Genomic DNA, 13819 nt, shown 5'->3' on the forward strand with positions numbered 1-13819 from the left:
TCGAAACAAAAATAAAAAGAATGCAATGTGACTTACTTGGAAATGTATAAAAAAATAAAGACCGATGACGGGATCAAGGTGCAGTGTGATAGAGTAAATTTTTAATGATAAATTAATGGTATTGACTCGTGCCACAGTAAATGTAACTTAAAAAATTTAAAAAGTTAATGGTAAAATGTTCACTGTCAAACTTTCAACTTTTCTGCTTGAAAATGTTCATAATCCGACGTCAAAAAAATGCATGGCAGTCCGTTCCGGAGAAAGGGAAAGCTACGTTTTAATTTGTTATTGTTTTCGCTTTTTCAACATAAACGGTACAAAGAAGAAAACAACAAAATGGGAGAGGTGTTCCTGAACTCCGTCCCGCCTGTGGGCTGCGGGCCGTTAGGAAAGCTGTTCGCATGAAATCATCGAGCACCACTTGCGAAATGCCAAATCCTCGAGAGCGAGGCGGAGGCTGCCAAACGCGCGCCGGGGAAAGGGAACCTCCGGGCTCCCAATCCCGCTGCGGGCGGAGGTGGGGTTGGAACGAACGCCGCGGAAGAGAGGGTCAGCCGTTACCAGGGGGCGCAAAGCCGGCGCTGGCCAATGTGAGCAGCAAGTGAATACCTTTGAGGGGGTGGCGGGGAAGAGTAGCGTCGAATTTCAAAAAAAAAGAAAAGAAAAAGAAAAGCCAAACCCCCACAGCCCTGGCGGGCGGGCGCGCGCGATGGGCGCCCTTTGGCTGCGGGAGCGAGTGGAGAATGCTGGGAAGGAGGTAAAATGGCCACCGGCGGCGGCGCGGAGGAAGAGAGGAAACGGGGGCGGCCGCAGCTCCTGCCCCCCGCGCGGCCCACAGCCCGGGGTGAGGAGGCCGACGGCGGCCGCGAGAAGATGGGCTGGGCCCAGGTGGTGAAGAATCTAGCCGAGAAGAAGGGCGAGTTCCGCGAGCCGCGGCCGCCGCGGCGGGAGGAGGAAAGCGGCGGCAGCGGGGGCGGTGGGCTCGGCGGTAACGCGGGCCTGGCGACGCCGGACCTCGGCGACTTCCCTCCGGCCGGCCGCGGGGACCCGAAGGGCCGCCGGAGAGATCCGGCCGGCGAGGCGGCGGACCCCCGCAAGAAGAAGGGCGCTGCGGAGGCGGGCAGGAGGAAGAAGGCGGAGGCGGCGGCGGCGGCGGCGGCCATGGCGACCCCAGCCAGGCCCGGCGAGGCCGAGGACGCGGTCGAGCGGCCCCTCCAGGACGAGCCGGCGGCGGCGGGCCCGGGCAAGGGTCGCTTCCTCGTCCGCATCTGTTTCCAGGGAGATGAGGGTGCCTGCCCGACCCGGGACTTCGTGGTGGGAGCGCTTATTCTGCGCTCCATCGGCATGGACCCGAGCGACATCTACGCGGTCATCCAGATCCCGGGCAGCCGCGAATTCGACGTGAGTTTCCGCTCAGCGGAGAAGTTGGCCCTGTTCCTACGCATCTACGAGGAGAAGCGCGAGCAGGAGGACTGCTGGGAGAACTTTGTGGTGCTGGGGCGGAGCAAGTCCAGCTTGAAGACGCTCTTCATCCTTTTCCGGAACGAGACTGTGGACGTGGAGGACATTGTGACCTGGCTTAAGCGCCACTGCGACGTTCTGGCCGTGCCGGTGAAAGTGACCGACAGGTTTGGCATCTGGACCGGGGAGTACAAGTGCGAGATCGAGCTGCGCCAGGGGGAGGGCGGGGTCAGGCACCTGCCAGGGGCCTTCTTCCTAGGGGCAGAGAGGGGCTACAGCTGGTACAAGGGGCAGCCCAAGACATGCTTTAAATGTGGTTCCCGGACCCACATGAGCGGCAACTGCACGCAGGACAGGTGTTTCAGGTGCGGGGAGGAGGGGCACCTGAGCCCTTACTGCCGGAAGGGCATCGTGTGCAACCTCTGTGGCAAGCGAGGACACGCCTTTGCCCAGTGTCCCAAAGCAGTTCACAATTCCATGGCAGCTCAGCTAACCGGCGTGGCCGGGCACTAAGCACTCTCCTGCCTGCCAGGGTGAACACACAGCCAGCTTACCCCTCTTAAGTGCCAAAACTTTTTTTTAAACCATTTTTTATCGTTTTTGAAGGAGACCTTTTTAAAACCTACAAGAGACATCTCTCTATGCCTTCTTAAACCGAGTTTACTCCATTTCAGCCTGTTCTGAATTGGTGACTCTGTCATCAGTAACGACTGCGGAGAACTGTAGCGTGCAGATGTGTTGCCCCTCCCTTTTAAAAATTTTATTTTCGTTTTTGTTTTGTTTCTTGTACTTTTTCTATTTCCCCCCCCCCCCCAATACCTTGTCTTCCCCTGGATTTTTAACCTTTTGGGCTGCCTTGCTCATCTTTATGCCCCAGCACTAGGTACGGGGCCTAACACGTGGTAGGCACTCCATCAGTGTTGAATTGAAAACATTGTTGACTGTGGCTTCTATCAGAGTGTCTACCTTTTGCAGCTCTTCCCCTCCCTCATTTAATTTGCTGCTTTTAATCAACGTGGTCTGAGAATTTGTGAAACCAGTGTTGTTAGAAGTGTATATAATATGAATTAATAAGCTCTGAATGGTGGCCAAGGGCCTCTCTTATGGCATAAATATGCGTGGACTTCATGACAGCTCTTTTGGTGGCTCAGAAGCCTTTTCTCATAGAATCATGGAATCTAGAATATTCCTGCTGGAAAGAACCTGAGAGTTGATTTAGACCAGTTCCCTGGTTTTCCAGCAGATGAAACAGGCCCAAACAGGTTAAATGACTGGGTCAAAATCACCTAGCTGTCTGGTGCCAGAGCCAGCCTATAATAGAGTCCCCTGACCCCAAGCCCGGTGCTCATTCCACTACCTCTCACACTTCACAACAATTTCCTCAACACTTGAGGGCCCAGAAAGTCTGATCTCTCCAGAAGGATGAGCCCAGAGGAATGCTGAGAAATCATCTGGAGGAGGGAGCAGAAAGAGAAGGTTTTAAGGAGGGGCTATTGAAAACTTGGGAGATACAGAATGGACCAAGGAACAAACTCCAGGGTGCATTTGTTGCACCCTGGGGCACCACTTCTGGATTAAAGTGTGCCAGGTCCTTTGGAGGCCCTCCCCTTCCCCATTCATTGCCACCAGTGAGAAATGGGGGCTGCCCCTGTGTAAAGAAACCTACCAAAGGTTTACGTTTGCACCTTAGCCTCAATAGCTAGGAACCCTAGAGAAGCAGCCAGCTGGAGCTCGTCTGCAACTCCTGACCCTCAGGAGAAAGATGGATTTTTACCCAAAATTATGAGTGAGCTGTTAACTCTAAACTGTACTTGGGAGATCGGCCAAGCGAGAGGTCAAAGTGTTATCAAGTAGAAAAGACAGTACACTGCTTTTCTTTTGGTGTTTGCTTTTCCTTTGCTATATGTTTTGCTATTTCCTTGTGGCTTAGAATGTAAAATTGATTGTTAAAAGTTTTGTTCTGAATAAATATTTATCTTTTGTATTGCTAACACTGGTGCACTATATCCTTTCAAAGTGTTAGATGCAGAGTTAACCCAGATCCAGACCGTAGTTCGGTCCCACTTCTCTTCACTCCATTTGTTTACCCTGCTAATTACTTTTCCCACCCCTGCAGGCAACACTTAGCACCTACAATGTTGAGCGGGCCCTTTGCATCACAATCACTTAGCACACTGTTAAAACGGGTTTAAAGTCCTAACACTGCTCCAAGAAATCAGAATCACTGTTAGAGGAAGTGAAACATTTTAGTTAATTATCCTCAAGCAATTTTGATGGGCAGCCAGGTTTGAGGCCACCGTTTAAAGGAGTATAAGATGTATGAGCTGAACTCTACCCTCAGGGAGATTACAGACCTGTGGGAAAGAGGGAGGTGGTATGCTGGCTTCCTCAAGCGCCATGGATGGGATGCAGAGTGTTCTTGGGTTCTAGAAAAATGCCATTTCTGTCAGCTGTTGAGGAAGAGAGAAGCGGGGGTCCAGGGAGCTGACTTCTTTCTCCAAACTAGCCCCATGGAGACTGGGCCTGCAGGCTGAATAGGGTCAAGGTCTCGACTTTGGGGCCAGTAAACTGCAGACCCCAGACTCAACCCTCTGAAGGATTTTCCAGCTGGAGATACTAGAATGATCTGATCCCAAGAGTTAACGTTCCCGCAATATTGACTCTCTGACTCATTGATTTGAGAATATTTCCAGAGCTGATCTGCAGTTGGCACCTGGTAGGCTGTTGGGAATCCTGTCTTTCAGAGCCAGTTCAGCCCCTCACCTTGACTCCCAAAGCAAGCAGACCCTATCCTTTCCCTCCCTCCCATCCCTCTTTCCCTTCTTTGCCAGTAGTTTCCCTCCCTCTCACAGAGCTGGAGGCCAGGGGCCAGGAGAAAGCCTGCATTCACCATGTTCTCCACCCCGTTCCGCAAAGCAGGCACTGTGCCAAGGAGCCTCGTGGAAAGAACCGTCCCTCTCCTGGCCCCATCCCTGGACTCTCCAGGAGAGAGCAGAGGAAGAAACTGTTTCCCTGCCCATCCCCCACAGGATCTGCTTCAAGGCCTCCTGCCTGGCTGTTCAGGGACAGCCAAGGGTTGGAGCTGAACAAACCTCCCCCAGCTTCCTTTTCTGATCAAGCAGCCCTCAAATTACAATTCTTCACTGTTTATGAGCTCCTGGAAAGTGTGCAGAGATGCCCAGACTGAGGATGGTTGACTAGAGGACATTGATTCATTTAACTTCAACAAATACTGAGGGCATCAGAGCTGGGCCCCATGCAAGGCCCTCTGTGTAGGCTGCCTTGAACAAAACAGTGCACTTGCAATGGAAGATACAGATAAGTAACAGCAGACAATGTTTACAATCTATTTAACTATATATATATTTTTTGAGACAGTCTCATTCTGTTGTTGGAGTGCAGTAGCGTGATCCCAGGTTCAAGTGATTCTCTTGCCTCAGCCTCCCGAGTAGCTGTGATTACAGGCACCTGCCACCATACCCAGCTAAGTTTTGTATTCTTTAGCAGAGATGTGGTTTTGCCATTTTGGCTAGGCTGGTCTTGAACTCCTAACCTCAGGTGATCCACTCGCCTCAGCCTCTCAAAGTGCTGGGATTACAGGCATGAGCCACCATGCCCAGCCAACATTTGTCCTGTATAGAACTGTCTGAAGTAAAGATTTCCCTAGAAGAGAAAATTCTGATGGGCAGCATCAGTTGACTGAAACTTGCAAGATGAGTAAGAACTAAGAGCAAAGAGACACCCCAGCAGCAGAAATAACAAATGTAGAGACCTGGAGGCCCGAGAGTCAGGGGAAGATGTGGTTGGGGGAAAACGCCAAGAAAAGGTGTCGCAGGCTTACCAGCCACATTTAAGAACATGGATTTTGTCTTCAGAGCCTCCAATTTGGCCTCCTCCGTTCCATTCATTCTTTCAACACATGCCTTTTAAATACCAACTCTATTGGGGCCTTTTCTAAGCAATGGAACACAGCATTGAGGGAGATAATCAGGTCCCTGGGGCTCAGATTCTAGAGTTACACAAGTACATAATTACAGACAGTGATGATGCATCAGAAGAAACATACAGGTGAGATCCCTGTTTAACAAGGAAAGCTGATCCAGTCTTAAGGGTCAGGGATGACTTCTCAGAGAAAATGTTTGAACTGAGATGGAAAGGACATATAAGGGAGTTCATCTAGAGATATGGGGCTGGGGGTTAAGGGATGGCAAATAAGACAACCCTATAGTGGGAGGAGGCATGACCACTTCTGAAGACTAGATGAAATCCAGCCTATCAGTCTGAGTTTAGAAACAGAAACTATTCTGGCTCTTGAAGAAAATGGTGGTTCCTAGGCTGGGTATTAGGAATGACTCCCAGAACACCATAGAACTGACCTGCCAGGGGACTTACAACCTCTCACAGTCAGAAGCCAGGAGGCCACCACTGAAAAGGCTGAGCATGAGGACACAATGGAGAAGCTGCCACCCAAAGACAGGATCCTGGAATCCGAAAGTCATTGCCAATGCCACTGGCAAGATAGTGAAATGCCAAGTCCTTTCCCTGCCTCTAGGAAGCCAGGGACTGTGCACTACTGCGTCCACAACCATGTTTACAAGTTAAAACAGCCCAAACCATCAGGCTTACTTGCTGCTGACTCCTGTCTTTTATGCAGATACACCTAAGTGCTAGAGCCGTAGCTGCAAGGGAGTTAGGAGATGTTATAGCTTTCTGGCATCTGTAGCATAGGAAGGCACATAGAATGAGGATGGGTGTTGTCTTTCAAAAGACTCTCCAGCACAACAAATGTGACTGCTATGCAGGGAATGGGAGGAGATGATGTTGTAAGATACGGCTAGAGATCTTGGGGGCATCTGGTAGGCCATGTTAAATACATAGGTCTAAGAACGATAAGCCATTGAAGGACTTGTAAGCAAGAGAGTAACATGACTAGGGTGATGTTTTACAAATATCATTCAGGATAGTTGGTGGAGACTGGGTTAGAGGAGAGCCCAAGTGGAAATACAGTATAGTTGACCCAGGTGAGAGATGAGGACATCTTAGGCACGGGAGGCGGAGATGGACGGAAAGAAACAGCAGGCCAAAGAGATCTTTTGGAGTTTAAGTCAACAAGATTTGGAATGATATTTGACATGGGCTGGGAGAAGGTGAAGTACCAAGGATGATGCCCAGGTTTCTAGCTTCTGCAATTGGACGGATGGTGGGGCTTTCCCCGGAGATGCGAAACAGAGGGGAAAATCCAAGTTTAGGCTGAAGGGCTTGAATTTGATTTTTGGATGTACTGAGTTTAAGGTCTCCATAGAGAATATCTAAGAGGAGATGTGGAGTAGGCGGTTGGATACACACAGATCTTACATTCCTAGGAGAATTCTGGCCTTGAGAAATAAACAGAGGAGTTGTATAGCAGTGACTTTCAAACTGTTTCACCACATCCCACAGTAAGATATATATTTTACACTGCAGCCATCATACATATGCATGTGTGTATTTATATCTAAATCTGAAATAAGCTTCCTCAAACAAGATTTGCCCCGTGCAATGATGTACCTTGACATTTTCTATTCTATTGCTTCATCCTTGTGTCAATGCTTATATGATCCATTAAACAGATTTCACACTCTCCTAATGGATCAAGAGAGAAAGCAGAAAGAAAGATTAGACCAACTGAGATTGTGCCTTGAGCAACTCTGACATAGAAAAGGAGATGGCGAAAAACTAATAAGGGAGAGCCAGAAAGGGAAAAGCAAAACAAGAACGTGTAGAGACATAAACCAAGGGAGGACATTTCAGGTGGGAGGGGTTAACAACTGTGTTGAGGGCTGCAAGAGATCAAGTAAAATCTGCTCTAAGAAATGTCAATTGAGACCAGGTACAGTGGCTCACGTCTGTAATCCCAGCACTTTGGGAGGCCAAGGCAGGCAGATCACAAGGTCAGAGTTCAAGACGAGCCTGGCTAATATGACGAAACCCCGCCTCTACTAAAAATACAAAAATTAGCTGGCTATGGTGATAGGTGCCTGTAGTCCCAACTACTCAGGAGGCTGAGGCAGGAGAATCGTTTGAACCGGGGAGGCGGAGGTTGCGGTGAGCCGAGATTGCGCCACTGCACTCCAGCCTGGGTAACAAGAGTGAGACTCTGCCTCAAAAAGAAAAAACGAAAAAAAAGAGAGAAGGAAATGTCAGTTGAGATTGGGAACTGTGCCCATGGGATTGAGTAGTGCGGAGGTTATCGATAAGGGCCTTTTAGAGGAAAGTGACGGGGCAAATTAAGGAGCAAATGCTCTTTCTAAGATGTCAATCTGGCACGCTGACCATTTTATTCCCATGTCACATCCTCTGGGACTCTCCCATGCCCTTGGAACTCAGCCTGGTACTCAATCCCTTTCACAAGAGGCTCCTGGACTCCTTTCCAACCTTACTCTCAGCCCGATTGCCCATTACATCCCTTTATGTCAACTTTAGTTCTGGCTGACAAAGAGCAACCAGAAAGAATTCTGAATGGCTGGGAGTATGGAGAGGTACAAGACCAAGCTAAGGGGCAGGACGCAATGCTTCACGCCTATAATCCTAGCACTATGGGAGGCCAAGGAGAGTGGATTACTTGAGGTCAGGAGTTCGAGACCAGCCTGGCTAACATGGTGAATCCCTGTCTCTACTAAAACAAAAAGAAAAAAAAAAAAAGGAAAAGAAAGAAAGAAAATTAGCCAGGCGTGGTGGCATGCGCCTGTAGTCCCAGCTACTCAGGAGGCTAAAGCGGAATTGCTTGAACCTGGTGATACAGGAAGGAAAGGGTGTGGTCCCTATAAATTATACGGAAGAGGGAGGAAGGGCGTGATCCCTGGCTAGGGCTCCACCCTAGCCTGTGCCAAAGGTCCTAGGTGAGGACAGGCATTTTTGTTTTTCTGCCCAAATATTGCATTTCCCAAGACCACCCTGGCCTGCCACGCCCCATCCTGTGCCTATAAAAAACCCCGAGACCCTAGCAGGCAGACACACAGGCAGCTGGATGTCTAGAGGAGCACATCAGTGGAGGAACACAGAAGCAGCTGGACGTCGAGAGGAATGCATCGACAGGTACCGGCACACCAGCATGCTGCAGGCTGCGGACCAGCAGAACTACACAGAGTTTGGCTGGGGCAGTCTGAGGAGAGCCTGGGCCACTGAGCAGTTCTAGTCCAGGGGAAAACCTTCCCACCCCCTCCCCTTCTGGTTTCCCCCACCTGCTAAGAGCTACCTCCACTCAATAAAACCTTGCACTAATTCTCCAAGCCCAGGTGTGATCCGATTCTTCTGGTATACCAAGGCATGAACCTGGAATACAGAAAGCCCCCTGTCCTTGCAACAAGGTAGAGGGTCTAACTGAGCTGGTTAACACAAAGACGGCAAAACTAAAAGCTTAGGTAGCACACGCCCACTGAGGTTCAGGAGCTGTGATCATCCACCACAGGACACTGCCGTGAGATCGGAGTCCCACAACCTGCCCATCTGTGTGCTCCCCTAGAGGTTTGAGCAGGAGGACACTGAAGAAGCAAGCCACTCCCCCTGTCACACATCCTGCGATGGGGACAAGGGAACTCTTCCCGCTTCACTGGGAGGCAGAGGTTCCAGTGAGCCAAGATTTCACCACACTGTACTCCAGCCTGGGCAACAGAGCGAGACTCCATCTCAAAATAAATAAATAAAAGGACCAAGCTAAGAGTGAGGAAGGGTCAGATCATACTGAGTTGAGGGTCAGGGGTTCCACGGGAGTGTACCAAACATGTACAAAGGCACTCATAGATACAGCCCCATTTGCTGGCTTGTCAGTGTGGCTAAGATTTGGGGTAGGACATAGTACAAGAAAATAAACACAGATATATTACGGAACAGAATGTAAACTTTGCAGAGTTTTAAATAAAACAAACTTTGTTTTTGAGGCAGGGTCTCACTCTTTTACCCAGGCTGGAGTGCGGTGGTTCACTGCATGGCTCACTGCAGCCTCCAACTCCTGGGCTCAAGCAATCCTTCTGCCCCAGCCTCCCTGGTAACTGAGACTACAGGCACTCATCACCACACCCAGCTAATTTTTTCTTTTCTTTCTTTGCTTTTCTTTTTTTTTTTTTTTTTTTTTTTTCAGAAACCATTTCAATATGTTGCCCAGGCTGGTCTTGAACTCCTGGCCTCAAGTGATCCTTCTGTCTTGGCTTCTCAGAATGTTAGGATTCTGAGGTGTAAGCCACTGCACCCAGCCCAGGAACTATTTATTTTTATTTTTTATAGATAGGGTCTGCTATGTTGCCCAGGCTGGACTCAAACTCCTGGGCAACATAGCAATCTGTCTGCCTCAGCCTCCCTAGTAGCTGGGACTATGGTGTGCACAGAACAATTTATATATATTAATATGGAATAATCTCTAAGACACATTATAAAATGAAAAAAAGCAAGATGTGGCACTCTACAGTTTACATTTTTAATGTTGGAATAAATACATACATATGCTCAGCACCATTGGAAAGATTCAAAAAAAGAAAATATATATATACATATGCTTATTTATGTACAGAATAACTCTGGAAATATATTAATGAAATTGTAATTTATAACTCTGGAGAACTGGATATTTGGGGTTTGGGATAAAAGGAAAGTTTAGTTTCCACTGTATATGCCTGCTGTTAAAGAAAATATTCCAGGCCAGACACAGTGGTTCACACCGATAATCCCAGCACTTTGGGAGGCTGAGGCGGGTGGATCACAAGGTCAGGAGATCTAGACCATCCTGGCTAATGCAGTGAAACTCTAGCTCTACTAAAACTACAAAAAGTTAGCGGGGCATGGTGACACTCAAATTTAATCCCAGCGACTCGGGGGGCTGAGGCAGGAGAATTACTTGAACCCAGGAGGCGGAGGTTGCAGTGAGCCAAGATCATGCCACTGCACTCCAGCCTGGGCTACAGAGCAAGACTCCATCTCAAAAAAAAAAAAAAAAAAAAAAAAAGAAAGAAAGAAAAAAAATCTCTAAAACAACAGAAACAACTTGTTTTTTTCTAGATGGAATTACACTGTTGTTGCCCAGGCTGGAGCTCAGTGGCATGATCTCAGCTCACCGAAACCTCCACCTCCTGCGTTCAAGTCATTCTCCTGCCTCAGCCTCTTGAGTAGCTGGGATTACAAGCATGTGCCTCTGTGCCCGGCTAATTTTGTATTTTTAGTAGAGATGGAGTTTCTCCATGTTGGCCAGGCTGGTCTGGAACTCCCACCTCAGGTGATCCACCTGCCTTGGCCTCCCAAAGTGCTGAGATTACAGGCATGAGCCACCGTGCCTGGCCCAGAAACAAATTTTAACAACAAAAATAAATGCAAATCATAAGACTTCAACAAAATTCCTATACACTTTGCAGAGACAGGAGTCCATTTCCTCTATCTTTAAAAAAATAAAGGCCAGGCTTAGTGGCTCACACCTGTAACTCCAACACTTTGGGAAGCCAAGGCAGGAGGATTGCTTGAGCCCAGGAGTTTGAGGCCAGCCTGGACAACATAGGTAGGAGACCCTGTCTCTCAAAAAAAAAAAAAAAAAAAAAAAATGTGCTGGGTGTGGTAGCGCGTGGGTGTGGTAGCGCGTGACTGTGCCAGCTACTTCGGAGGCTGAAACAGGAGGTTCATTTGTGGTTGAAGCCACAGTGAGCGGTGATGGCACCACTGCACTCTAGCCTGGGCCACAGAGTGAGACCTGTCTCTAAAAATAAAATAAAATAAAATCATTGAAAGCCAGCATGCCCCATGGCACTGTAAGGCACAGGGGAGAAGCACCAGGCTCTTGGATTCTGAATGCCTGGGATTGAAGCCTGGCAAGCATGGCCCCTTCCTTGAGTTCCCCCACTACCCTTTCCCATGGGGCCCACCCAGAGTCTGTGCCCGTGCCTTCTAGAACACGCTCCAATAGCCCATGATTCCCTTCCAATGTCACTACGTTCATTCACAGGGCCCTTCATGGGCTACATCCCTGGCTTCATCTCACCTGAGGGCAAACGATACTGCCTGAATGCACATCTTATAGACCTGAGCCTTAGGCCTCAAGGTCTCTGTTTGCAGGTGACAGCTAGTGTTGACCCATACATGCTAGCTCCATCACTGATGGGATGAGAGGTAGCTGGATAAAGGGCAGACACAGGATCCAGGGAACAGGTCTCCTTGGGTCAACACATTCTGGCACATAACTCCAAGGGTCTTTGAATTCTAATTTGAACATGGCCTTCTGGGTTGTTAGAGGATATATCCATCAAGGAAGAAAATAGAACATATTTCATTTAACACTTGCTGGACTGTTGAATAATTTCTAACTATGTAGAGATGTGATATATGGACCTCCAACTCTACTCTTGTTCTGAGCCCCACAAATACCCATTTGACAAGAGTGCCAAGCCCTCAGTATATAGTCGCTAGCATTATTATTTTATCCTTTATTTGATGCCCTCTGGCTGTCATCTCCTATGACTTCCTACATGATATCCAAACTGGTCTCTTTTGTATGGTTTCCACACTGCTGCTCCCTCCTCCCTCCTTACCCACAGCCAATAACCTCCCCATTCTCTCCACCTAGTCAAATCCCACCCTGTCTTCAACTGTGATAATACCTACTGTTGATTGCACGTACGTTTCAGACATTGTATTGAGAACTTTCCATGCATTATCTCAACTCAGTTCTGACACCAACTCAATGAAGTAGGCAGTGTTTATTATTCCCCAAACACAAAGACAGAGGGATCCGGAGACTGGAAGCTCTGGAGGCTGCAAGTGGCAGGGCTGGCGGGGTGTGAAGCCAGGGAGGAGTCTTTCTGCAGAGTCAGGCCTCCCAAATCCCGGAATGGAGTCAAGGAGCCTTTGGCTGTCCCATCCTCTTTCAGTGCCCCGGCGACCCCTCCTCCTCCACGCCCCCCAGATCCAAGTCTGTTATATCCCGTCAGCCCTACGGGTATGCCTGTGACTTTCAGCCCGAGGGGGCGGGCACTTCGTGTCACGCCACGTTGTCCACATCATCGATCCTCCCTCCCTCTCTCCCCTTCCTTCCTTTCCTCCCTTTCTTCCTCCCACTGAGTGCCAGTTCTGTACAAGGCTTTGGTGTTCAAACTGTTACGAGTGGAGAAGTCAGAGGAGGATGGAATTTTGTAGGTCTTTTTTCTTCATACCTTTCTGTTTGGCTGATTTTTTTCAAATGAGCACGCAGGCCCGGTTCATCAGACTCACTTCAAATGTGGCATTGCTGCGTTGGTTTGGTCCAAAGAAGGCCCTGTCTCCTTAACTCCCAGCCCCCACGCCTCCTCCGCCGGCCCTCAAATCCAGGCCGCCCTGCCCCCTCCGGAAAGGGGAGTTGGGGGGCGAGCGCCGAAATCTGAGTGGCTCTCTCAAGCCTCCGTTGCCATAGAAACCAGCCGCACAGGCCTCGGCTGTCCATTACACCATCCTCCGGCCACGCAGCCAATGGACTCCGAGCTCCATTGCCAGAGACCCCGCCCCCCCAGCTCCCACCAATCAGCAGGTCCCGTGGCTTAGAGCCCTGCCCTCGGCCCAGGGACACCACCAATGCGCTTCAACCCTGCCCTCCCTCTTTTCAGTGTAACAAAGACTCGATTTTTTTTTTTTTTTAAAGGAATTCTCCAGATTAGAAGGAACTGGCAATAAGGCCTCTGTCAGCTGCACCCTGAATAATCTTTGGCTGCTATTTTATTTAAGAAGAGCAAAACTGTTTTAATTACGCAACAATATATACCATTCTCTACTAAAACAATTTTAGGCAATGAAAATGTAGGCAATGGGATGATATAGTCTGTTCTATGTGATTTTCTTTCGTTGGAGGAATTCTCATTTAACTTAAAATGATCAAGGAACTAGTCATCTTTCCTTTGTATTTGAATACAAAATTAAAGATCCTGAGTTTTTTTTTAATGCAGCGTTCATAAGATATTAAGTCATGACTTAATTAGTTGGTAGACAACTTTTGTTAAAAAAAAAAAAAAAACCTAATTCCTGGTTCAGAACATTACAACTGTAGGATAAATAAACTTTTCTCTTAATCCATGGAAGAAATTCTGTTTTTGAGGCGGGCTGCTTGATGGCTCTGACACTCTGGAGTCTAAATAAACCAAATGTGTTTTTAAAACCTGTGTTATTACAAAAAAACAAAAACAAAAAACTTCATTTTTTAGAACACTTTTAGATTAACAGAAAAATTGTGAATATAAAGTTTTCATATACCCTACCCTGTGTCTTCTATTATTTTTAAGACAGGGTCTCACTCTTTCACCCAGGCTGGAGTGTAGTGGTGTGACCTCAGCTCACTGCAACCCCCGCCTCCCAGGCTCAAGTGATCCTCTCCGCCCCCCAG

At 48.4% G+C, this 13819-nt stretch overlaps 1 protein-coding gene across 1 annotated transcript; it reads left to right on the forward strand.

The window, feature by feature from the left end:
- Positions 1–748: 748 nt before the first annotated feature.
- ZCCHC3 (zinc finger CCHC-type containing 3) lies at positions 749–3452 on the forward strand. The gene has a single exon (XM_008995597.5). It carries the CDS (start codon positions 763–765, stop codon positions 1972–1974), a length of 1212 nt encoding a protein of 403 aa, XP_008993845.2. The 5' UTR covers positions 749–762; the 3' UTR covers positions 1975–3452.
- Positions 3453–13819: the final 10367 nt, after the last annotated feature.

Source organism: Callithrix jacchus, chromosome 5, assembly GCF_049354715.1.
Source record: "Callithrix jacchus isolate 240 chromosome 5, calJac240_pri, whole genome shotgun sequence".
NCBI lineage: Eukaryota > Metazoa > Chordata > Mammalia > Primates > Cebidae > Callithrix > Callithrix jacchus.

Coding starts and splice junctions, on each gene's coding strand:
- ZCCHC3 (XM_008995597.5), top strand. CDS start 763: ATGGCCACCGGCGGCGGCGCGGAGGAAGAGAGGAAACGGGGGCGGCCG.